The sequence below is a fragment of the Uloborus diversus genome, chromosome 3, assembly GCF_026930045.1.
Source record: "Uloborus diversus isolate 005 chromosome 3, Udiv.v.3.1, whole genome shotgun sequence".
Lineage (NCBI taxonomy): Eukaryota > Metazoa > Arthropoda > Arachnida > Araneae > Uloboridae > Uloborus > Uloborus diversus.
The window spans coordinates 139688338-139700156 of record NC_072733.1 but is presented as its reverse complement, the minus strand read 5'-3'; the positions used below and the strand labels follow the sequence as shown (position 1 = coordinate 139700156).

General features: G+C 31.9%; 1 protein-coding gene across 6 annotated transcripts in view; it reads right to left on the bottom strand.

Annotated features, from left to right (window-relative positions):
• Positions 1 to 3055: 3055 nt before the first annotated feature.
• The window catches only part of LOC129218113 (zinc transporter ZIP3-like), a 116549-nt gene continuing 107785 nt past the window's right edge, over positions 3056 to 11819 (bottom strand). For all 6 annotated transcript variants that reach the window (XM_054852309.1, XM_054852312.1, XM_054852315.1 and 3 more), the window contains one exon: positions 3056 to 3495. In XM_054852309.1, coding sequence (XP_054708284.1) covers positions 3259 to 3495 — 237 coding nt within the window. In that variant the 3' untranslated portion in view covers positions 3056 to 3258. The remainder of the gene's footprint in view (positions 3496 to 11819) is intronic.

Genomic DNA, 11819 nt, shown 5'->3' with positions numbered 1-11819 from the left:
AAAAAGGGGGACCCTAATACTTAAATTTTATTTTTCCATCATGTCAGTGTGTGTGTGTGGGGGGGGGATCTATTCAGACTCATTCTATATTAAAAACTCGTTTTTTGCTGGTGATTGCATCACATATCACACAAACACAAATATATTCAACAAAATTAGTTGAGACAAAGGAAAAACTTTAAAATCCGGACGTTTTGTCCAGCCTGCTCAGAAAACTGGACGTTATGTCCTAGCTGTCCAAAAATGTGGACGTTCTGTCCTTGGACCTTTTGTCCGTCGGACATTATGTCTGTTGGACGTTATGTCCGCTGGACGTTATGTCCGTCGGACGTTCTGTCCTTCGGACATTTTGTCTCTCGGACGTTTTGGACCTGGACGTTATGTCCGTGGACGTTTTGGATTTGGACGTTTTGTCCGGATCCCCAAAAATTCAAGCCCCAGGGACATAATAGGCCGGAATAATGAAAGTTTGAAAATCACTAATTTCCTCTAAATTTTTATGTACTTACGCTTAAAGGGTTTGTTAATTTCTGACTGCAATTGCAAGGTTAGAACAGATCTAACAGTTATTCAAAAGTTGTCTTAGGAAATGAAATTCAATCAAGACTAAAACAGATCCAACAGTTGCAACTAGACGTTAAATCGCGGATATCACAAATTCGTCACAGCGACTGTGCATGCGCGCGGACTGATTTGGTTTTCTGTCTTAAGATTCCATGTTGTTTGCTTATATTTAAGCAGAGAAACAAATTAATGAATGAGATTAGAATGCTGTCCCCCCCCCCCAAGTTTGCCGATACAAAATTTCCTTCCCAGTGTTTTTCAGTTTTGATATATTTAAGGGGGGGGGGGATTTTAAATGTGTGTCAGCACGAAACTGGGGTTAAACCAAGAATATTTGCGTGACATATTATATGAAACGTCCAACTTATAATTGAATGCGAAAAATAGCCCTTTTTTATTGATTTGCTTATTATCTAAATTAATGCATTTTTCACAAACATAACACATTATGAATTGAAAATATATGAAATACGTGTGTGGATATCCGTGTACACCATATACGTGTGTTTTGCAGTAATTTGTTAATAGACAAAATTTTTGCAATTAATTTAATCAAGACTTTTAATGAGCTAAGTCCGCGTGCATCATGCGCAGTCGCTGTGGCAAATTTGGGATATCCGCCATTTGCAAGGGCGCCCATATAGGGGGGCTCAACCCCCCTTGGAAATGAGAACTTCTTTGCTTTTAGTGCTTTTTCTTTGCAAAAATGTATAAAAATTTCTTTTCCAGTCATGAATGAATAAGTTATTTAAAATGTCAAATTTTAATATCTCTAATATGTACTGAAATTGCTTTCCATGGGGAAAATATTCTGCTAAACCATGAGGAAAATTTTTGAGCTCACCCCCCTTAAAATTTTGCATATGGGCGCCCTTGACCATTTGACGTTGAGTACAGTTGTATAGATCTTCTGACACATTCAAATTTAAAATATTTAATAGCTTAGTTTTTTTTTTTTGCTTGGTAATAACATGCGTTATTTCGTCTTTTTAATGAACTTTTAAACAAACCTAGGCATTAAACAAGACAAAGACCTCCATCAAAAGAAAGATAAATCACAAAACAATTAAAATTATCCCATAAAACGTAAAATAATTTACGATTTAAGAAAAAGTCTTTAAATGAAAAGTGAAAACGTAGATTAAAATAGCCCGCAAGCTGCAAAACATTAAAAAAAACCTTCATGAAAATGTTGAATAATCCGTCAAATAAAGGAACTAAAAGAATTTATTGCGAAGTTGTAAAATACTCGAAAACAATATAATTTAAAATATAGTATCTTATTATCCAAGAAGTTTTCTTTGCAACAGAGAGGATACAAGGATTGCAATAAAAGTTCAACGGCCCAATTCTCGCAAAATGAACATGGAATATAAATGGTCAGAAAATAACTTGACGTAAAATTAGGTTTGCCATTCTTGTTCCTTAAAAACACAAAACAGCGTTATTTCAATTGAAAACTTTCTGACTTGAAGTTCTCAATTCTGAAAATACAGACAAAGTAATAATATCAATGCAAAAAGATGAGATATCACATCAAAAACAACCCTGTTGTAAAAATTTCCCCGCCAAGAAAACCTTTAACTTTTCCGCACAAAAAAGAACGCCTTCATCCTAAACCCCAAAACCCTCAGCCTTAAAAAGTTATGATATCTAGTTTGCCCGCCAAGAATCTGTCAAACTATCATCCTCCCTGTTCTCCTTTTTCATCACACCTACTTCCGTTAGAACCTCCTCCCACCTTTAACTCCTCAGAAATATGGATAGATCCTTTAAATTTTTTATAATGCTGGATGATAGTTTGACAGATACTTGGCGGGCAAACTAGATATCATAACTTTTTAAGACTGAGGGTTTTGGGGTTTAGGATGAAGGCCTTCTATTTTGTGCGGAAAAGTTGAAGGTTTTCTTGGCGGGGAAATTTTTACACAACAGGGTTTTTTTTGATGATTATAATATCTTTAGCAAACATTTTCTCCCTCTATATAAATTTTCAGTCGCAAAGAAATTGCTTGAAACTTCTTTCATGTTTCGACTTATTTTTAGTGTTTAACAGTGAATTCTTCCTTCCACTAGCGCAGCCAGAAATATCTTCTGAAGGGAATTTTTTGATGAAAAATACCTTCTGAAATTGATTTTTTGATCAAAACAGCCCTTTCATATGCATAAACTACTGTATTAGAATTTGTATTTATGTTAAACCCATGGCTTTAGGATGGGGGCCCTCACTGCCGCCTTCTATTCATGATAAATATGTATACACTAGCAAAAATTTATTTTTGAAGTCGAATTTTTAGAAAAATATGTCTACTTTGGAAAATTGGAATGCTCTTTCAAAAACACTTTAAAGCTTTCAGAGTGTAAATGGTAAAAAATTAATCTCAGCCTTTATCTTAGGGCTTTTCTATCATATAAGCAAAATGAATATGCTTTTAGGTCATAATCAGATCACTTCATCATGCAACTTGCATTTATGTATCAAAAAACTACAGCAAATCAAAACATTAATTTATTAATATAATTATTAAATATTAATCAACAATTACAATCATACGCATATAACAACAGACACATTTTTCCACTCATGGAATCACAATGTTGAATTTAGAAACATCGCAAATGGAAGCGAAGAACGATGGCAATTATGTACCGAAGCTTAGAATTTTCCGCTCCGCCTCTGACTGAAGTACATCGTCAGTGATGATGATGATGACTTGAACCTTGCATAAATACACTACAAAATAACAACAACATAAAACCTAAGCCTAAGAAAAACACTTTTAAAAGCCGTGGTCCAGACTCATTAAATTCTGCTGGAATTACTTCAAGGAATGTTACATGTATAAATGTCCCGGCGGCTAAGCCTTGGAGAACCGCGCTTACAGCCACGGCAGATATGGACTGGTAATAGCCAATGAAAATACCAAATACCTGAAAGGAAGAAAAGAAAAATCATTAGTCATTTGTTTGGGACATTCTAGAAGTAAAATGCTGTAGGATATTCAACAAAGAACATTGAAAGGGAATCGTTGGATTATATTCCGTTCTTGTTTTATTTAGTCTAGTATGAGCCAGACTGACGTAACTCCAAAATAGCCCAATCATCCCAGGTTTTCTGTTTATTAGTGAATTCCGATTTTCTGTTTATTAGCGCATTGTATGTAGAATCATATTCCGCATCGAACCATGTGAACGCAATTCTAAAAAAACCATATACAGTCAACTCCTGATATCCCGAAGTCCCAAGGGACCGGCTAAAACGTTCAAGTTATTGGCAGTTCGGGCTACGGGAAGTTTGCACAACAGTCTGAAGAGTTTGGGACCCGCGATGAAAGCTTCGAGATAAAGGAATATTCAAGTTACGAGCTTCGAGTTATCGATATTCGATTAAATACAATTATTTACCAGTGTTGAAATAGCGTACGTCCAAGCTTTTGCATGCACCAGAAAAAGTTTTTCCTCTCTTCTCCGAAGTTGTGACTTACGTTTTCTGGCTCAGAGGTAAAGATATAACTATTAATCTAAACATAAAAATCATTTGAGAGACTTTTTTATTTTTAAATAAAACAAAATATGCTCATTTTAAATGTTTAGAGCCTCTACCCAATTGCAGCAACTCACAGTTGCAGCATACAAATATTTCATACGTTTTTAAAATAATTGTATGTCCGTTTTCCAATTTTACGGCTTATTTAAAATATTATAATTTTCTCGGATTGCTAGAAACTTGTATCAATAGTTTCGGTCTTTAAACTGATGTTCCAACAGCTCATAGGGATTCTTTAGAGGGATCTTTTCTTAGGGATTCGGATCTTTTCTAATTGATTCTTCATAACTCTCAAAAAACCATTTATCATTTAATTTAGGTGTACGGTTCAATTTTTGAGAGTAGAAAGAGAAAAGCTTTCGACAAACGCTTAGTTGGAATTTTCAACTTCAGAGAAAGTCAAGAGACTAACTCAACGATAGCTTTAAAAAAAAAAAAAAAAAAAAAAAAAAAAAAAAAAAAAAAATTTTATACATTACCCGACTTATGTGGATACGTAGAGGGTCTTTATTTAGTTAACATAACTTTTACTACCGCGTTTTCTTTTAGTCTTAACTAGTACTTAAAACATAAATTATTCATGATGTTTGCTTATTAACTCTAAATGGCAAGTGCTAATGACGCGGTTTGGCTAGTTAACTTTGAGTCTTGATATGCAGAAAAAGTTTGTATATATAGAGTCAACTCTCGATAACCCGAAGTCCAAAGGGATCGGTTAAAATTTTCGAATAATCGGTAGTTTGAGTTATTAGAAGTTCTTTTCCCAATCTTCTAAAGAATTGTTTTTATTTTATTTTCACGAATAGTGCATAATGGATAGACTAACACTTTTGTTTGAATAAAATAATTAGTAGTCCTTTAGAAAAGTATCTTTATGAAAAATATATTTTTTAAGATTCTTCGAAAAAGGAAGTTATTTTTGACTGCGTACATTTTTTATCGCGTCTTAAAACGTCATTAAGGTCGCATGTCGTAGGCTCAATTTCTTTTCTATTGGTTTCAGTTCGGATTGCTTTTAAACGTCTTCGTCTAAAAACAGATTATTTATGTCATCCAGAAAATAAAAGCTACTTTTTTTTCTTCTATTTTTGATCAAATTTTAAGTCGCTCAAAAGTTCAGCTATAAAATTTTAGGTCGCCAATCACGGTAAAAAGTAGCCCAATCGGCAACTTCACACGTAATACGTATGCGTCAAGGAGCAACCCCCCCCTTCCTATTGTAAATGAATTATTCCTCTCACACAAGCTGATAAGCAAAGCAATGTATTAATACTTTTTTTTTTCTTATTTTGGTTGCATTTTTATGCATATAAAAAAAAAAAACGAAACTCGCGCAAAAACTTCCGACTTTCGAGATGTAGAGACAACTTTGTATCGAAAAGACGAAATTATTTTGGGACCAAATGATAACTTCGAGATAAAATAATATTCGAGCTATCGAGAGTCGACTGTATAACAAAGCTATTTAGTCCAAACCCAAATTCTATTATTTTTTCAGCCAGAAATAAACACCGAATATTCTTTATACGGAAACATTCTGAACATATACAGAAGAATTTTAGCAAGTTCAGTAACACAACAGGATCCACAAGGAACAAAATCATAAACCCATAGAATGGAGATCATTACAACAACTTTTTTAAGGTCACCACCTCAAACTGAGGGCGAACAAAGCAGTGGATGAGTTAGCGCTAAAAGCCAGTCCTTTCCGGTTTTGCTACAGAATAAAAACTTTTCTTTCCCCCAAAACCACAATTGCTAGATAACGTGCGTTAGAATTCTTATACTAACTATAAAAGCAATAGTTTTTAATGCAACTTAAAATGTACTAAACGGAAAAGAGTCCGATAAGGGCAAAACCGGTTTAAAAATAGAAGGATGTTTGATGAAAAATTTATATGAAACAAAGAAGCCGTGAAATGGTAAAGAAATTAAAACGCTAAATTTTTGTGAATACTATTAAAATCAGTAGAAGAACGTGGATGTTTTCATTTTTTACTGGATGATGTATCAAACGTTGCACAAACTACCTCGAATTAGGCATCATTCCGAGACAGAAAAAAAAAAAAAAAACTGAAATCACGTGACACATAACCAAGATTCTACCCTAAATAAATAAGAGGTAATTTAGTTTAAAAGAATCATTATAATGTGGGAAATAGTCATTAAATGGCTGTCGCTAAATCCACAATAAGGATCCGAAAAACAGCCAAAAAGATCAAGTCAGCAGTTTTTAAAAATATGAAATATTTAAAAATCCTTATAAAGTTATAACTAACAGTCCTTTTAACCATTACTATTAGGATAAGCAGAGCAGTTCTTAAAAAAGACCGATTTTATTAAAAATCTGCATCCAGATTTAAGATGACATTCCCTAAAATCCTCTTTATAGATGTAAGAATACCGTCCTCACAAACCTCCATTTCGACCAGGATAACGGTATCCAAAAATCCTTGTTAGAATACTAGCATCAGTTTCTAAAACAGTCAACTAGAATTTTCCGGAGCGATCGACATTCACCTCCACACACACTCAAACTCTGTTTTAGCTAACTTTAATTTATTAAAAGTTGGTGACACTGATCCTGTAAACAAAACCCACATTCGTCAACCGTAAAAATTGCGGAAACATCTAACTAGGTAACTTCTCACTGTTATTTAGACAAAGGTCATTGGTAAACGAAGCTGAAGAATGAGCGTTTTTGATAGAATCAGAAAGAAAATTAATCGATTTGAGACGGTCTCGGCCTGCAATATATTACAAAGACATCAACAGTTCCGTTTTTCTAATAAGGAAGCACGAATCAAAAAATTTAAAGACATCGACAAATTTATTTGAAAAATTATGCAACTGAAAGAAACATAATTTAGAAATTAATGTAGATTTAAATTTAAAATAGAGACTAAAAAAAAAAAAAGCACAAACTGTCAAGAAAAGCGATAGTTTCTTTTTATCGACGATGCTTTATTTGTGTTCTTCTTTCAAGCATCTTGAAGAAAAAACAAAATAAACTGCTTGAAAAAACAGCAAAAATAAATAATTTTGTACACAGTATTGCAAAAGCATTTAGCAATTTAATATGTTCACGACATGACGATAAAATTTTCAAATGACGAACATCATTTTACAGACATTTTTTACAATTACGGTTAGACAATTTAGAACTATTTGTTAAACGTGCTACGTTTATACAAAACTGAGTATATAGTAAAATTTTCACATTTCTGAAAACATTATTTTAACTGAAAAACATTACGCAGTGTGACATTACAAAAGAACAGCATCAATTTCAAATGATCATTTAACACACACTAGATGAACAATGCAATTAGAGGGGGAAATGTGTTTGGATAGAAAGTACAAAAAAAAAAAAAAAAAAAAAAAAAAAAAAAAAAAACGCAGCCTCTCGGACGAAAGAAGGGGGAAAAAAGGAGCTAATGGATGAAAACATTTATCGTTTGCTTTCAATTTTACGGGAAAAGTAAACATTATATAGCTTCCTTGTTAAGTTTGATTAATGATTTTTTTTAGAGAAAGAAAAAATGTTTCGAGTTCCATTTTTTTTTCAAATTAAGAGCTAATTCAAAAAAAGACCACGAATTTTTTACCTTATATTATGGTTTTAATTTTTCCAAACGCAGTTTAAAATTACGATCTTCATGCTCTCTCTCGAAATGTATTCCTTTTTAAGAGCTCCAAAACAGAACATTTTATTCTTAGATCATATTGAAAAATAGGGTGTGTCGTAAACGTCGTAGGGGTTTACGTAAAATTATATACATATCTGTCACTGTGCATCATCATCTTCGTTCTTAAGACAAATGATCGTTTTCGTTCTCGTACTTATACTGCCGCACAGCGCAATCTGACTGACAACGGACTCAGGATCGAGTCTCAGATACGACGTTTCAGGCATATTCACAACAAAATTGTATATTCAATGAAGAAAATAGATTGTAAACACTTAACAATACTTGAAATGCTTTGGTTATACATTCTTGTTTCAGAGGATGATCTGCTAATAATCAATAGTTACCCACAACACAGTACACGCAATTGAGACTTTTCACTACACAAAAATCAACTATATCGCTTCTGTCAAACAAAAGTTTGCCGATCAGAATTTCAAAGCCCTCGCTTAAAAAGTTTCACTTCACTTCAAAATAATAATAATAATCAATAAATAAAATAATTTCTTTAAATACGTTAAAAGTGCACGTTTCTTTTAGTTAAATATTTAAATTAAGAAATTTTTCTTCCTCTGAGCTGAAGATCGGCCGATGCTTTATTATTGATATCCAGTTTTTATCTGGTGTTTTTAAGAAGTATTTTGATTTAAAGTTATTTTGTGCAAACGGTTTCAGCTCGGTAAGAATAGGGTAGAAATTAGACGAGATTCGAAAATTAAAATATCCATCCTAACTTTTTTTCTGTTGGACACACCTTCCAAAACGAGATAAACAGGACGGTTTTGTTGATTTTTGTATTGCTACACTTATTCCTCTTTTCGAAATGCTCAAATGTGAGAGTACGTAAGAAGTTAATAAATAAATACGTTTTAATATTCATAAAAGATTAGTTCGGTCCAACCGAATTAAAGAAGAAAAAAATATGAAATATGCTTAATTTTATTGGAGCTATAATTTCTGAGTGCTCGATGTCAAAAAATAAATAAATAATTTTTTTACAACTTCAATTACTGGTGAATTCCAGGAAACAAGGGCATGACACTTGAATCTTAAAACTTAATATTCTGTCACTTGCCATATACCATTATCTTCAGAAATATATAAATTTCTTGAATCTTAACCTGTTTTTTTCCCCCAATAGTTTGATGACTTTCAGAAAATCAAGTTTTCTCATTCTGTTTTTGCAGAGCAAAAAATCTCTTTTTTGTTGCATACTGTAATTTCAATATACTTGTTATCAGCATATAATATTTAGATTAACTTTTATCTTTTAAATGTCTAGTTTATCTTTTCGCGGTAAGTAATTTAAAATTTATTTTCTTTCAACCGTGAAATAGGTCCATTACTAAGGTGACAGTTTGATGTCCTTCCGTTACCAAAATACTACACCTCAGTTAGTTCACCAAGAACCTATTGGGTATAGAATTAGAAACTAATGTTTTTTTTTATGCAAAGCAGAATTATGTACCTTGTCAAGGAAGCTCAGTTAGAATTTTAATACGGGTCATTCTCACAAAAAGGTGACTTTTACAGTCCCTTAGTAATAAATAATAAAAACTTCAGTATATTCCTTAATATTTTTTTTATGTGTTTAGTTAAGTTTTGAACTAATTAATTTTATGCATAACAATTAAATAAATTTAATATTTCAGTTTTATTTTTTAATAAATGTTGCTTTAAAATCCCCTCCGTGGATTTCCCTAAGTCCGTGAGACAAAGCAATTTGTAATTGGTCTCAAACTGTTTAAATTGGTTTTAAATATCTTTGATTGTATTAACTAGCTAAGAGTTCTAAGATGTTTTTAAAATAAAATTAAAAAAAAAATAAATTGTATTTATAAAGAAAATGACTCAAACTTTGTCCCTAAGATTGAAGTCTCCCTCCGTGGACACTTAAAATAACTTAATAAATACATAATAGAGGGCAGCAAAAGTCAAGTCCATATAAGGTAAATGGTAGGATACTTAGCCATTTTGTTTTCTAGTGATCAACTTTAGTTCTCTTGTACACGTGTTGGATTGTTGTGTCTAAATCTGGTTTGGCAAAGTTCTTAGTGTATTCTCCGTGGTCATCATACAAAAGGTAAAATAAAACTGTTTTGTATTTGAAACATCATTTTTAGATAGCAAAAGTAGTATATTTGATAAAAAGAAGCATTCCATTTTTTTAACTTTAAAATCAAAACTCTGAAAAATTCTAAAGCTTACTTTTGTCTCCTCCGTAGACTTCCCCTCCGTGGACGTGGCATGTCCACGGAGGAGATGACGTGGTCCACGGAAGAGACAAAGCCTTAGAAAAAATCATAATAAATTTCAGTTTGCTAAACAAAATATAGGGCAATTTTGTTTTGTATTTTTTATAGAAAAGAAATTCAATTCGACTCTTAAATAAGTTCATTTTGTCAGTTTTTCTGTTAGATGATTTCTGTAATGTTATATATATATATATATATATATATATATATATATATATATATATTCTTTTAATAGTAGAAAAAAATGGCAAAACCAAAAAGTAAAAAGAAGTCAGACGTTCAAATCCAAAAGAGGAGGGAACAAAAGAAACTTAGCATGAGACGTGCTAGACAGAAATTAAAAAAAAAAATCCTCACCTCCAAGCACCTCTTCTCAATTGGATAATAGTAACAGTGCCAAGGAAAACAAGAATTCTGGAATTTTGAGAGGACAAAAAAAAAAAAAAAAAAAAAACTAAAGAAGAAGATAGAGGAATTAGAAGAGAAAAACAAAAATTTAAATACTAGACTTGAAAAATATAAAAAAAGATTCAGCAGATCTCAGAAAAGTGAAGAAAAGAAAAATGAATCTCCGCGAGAAAAAGTTCGAAGAGAACTGAATAGTAAAGATAGAAAAAGCAAATCCAATGTGTTTAGAAAATTATTGTTTGCTGAAGCTATTGGCAGACAAATACAAACTAACTTTAAAAGCCAAAAATCTCACAAAGTGAAAAAGACAATGCTACAAGTTTTGTCTGGTAAAATTATGAAAAAGTATCGACTACTCAATAAGGTAAAAAAAATAACCTTAATCAAAATGCTTAGCAATTATGGTAATAAAACTTACAAAACTGTGTCAAAAAGAGATTTCACAGAAGAAACACAGCTAAATGTTCAGAAATTTCTAGAATCTCACAAAGCAAGTCGCTTGTGCCCAGGGAAAAAAGAAACAATTACAAGAAAAGAAAAGAAACAAAAGCGTTATTTAAATGATACTATGTATAATTTGCGTAAAATGTTTATAAAAGAATGCCCACAACATCAAACTCTTAGTTATCAAACTTTTTGTCGTCTCTGACCTTTTTGGATCTTATTTCCAAAAGTTTCCGATCGGGAGACATGTTTATGCAAAGTTCACGAAAACATAAAAGCTTTTAATAGTAAAACTACATAGCCTTGTTATTATAAATGAAAAAAATATATCTCAAGTTCATAAAGCAACATGTTGTTATCCTCAGAGAGAACTTTGCCTAAATCGTAAATGTGATGCCTGCAAATTAAAAGAAATTAAAATAAATGACTTTCAAGATGAACCTGTGCTACTTCCAAAATGGGTTAACAAAAAAGTTACTATGAAGATTAAAGGTGAAACAAAAATTTGCCATAGAACCATGAAAGTGGATATTGAGAGTACAAAAAAAAAAAAAAAAAAGAATTAGTGAAATCATTTTTTTCTGATATCATCAAATTTTTTAATCATACATCTAACATTGTATACCAATATCAAATGATTTCAGATATAAAAACAAATTTGAAAAGGAATGAAATCCTAATGCATATTGATTTTTCCGAAAATTACATATGTAAGTTTCACAGAGAAATTAAATCAGTCCACTTTGGTGGTTCAAAGCCACAGGTAACTATACATACTTGTGTTGTATATTGTCATAAAGATATTAAAGAAAGTCCTATTTCATATGGAACAGTCAGCGCATGTAATAGGCATGATGCATCAGCTGTTACTGCTCATTTGCTTTCACTCAAAGATAATTTAAAGTCTCTTTT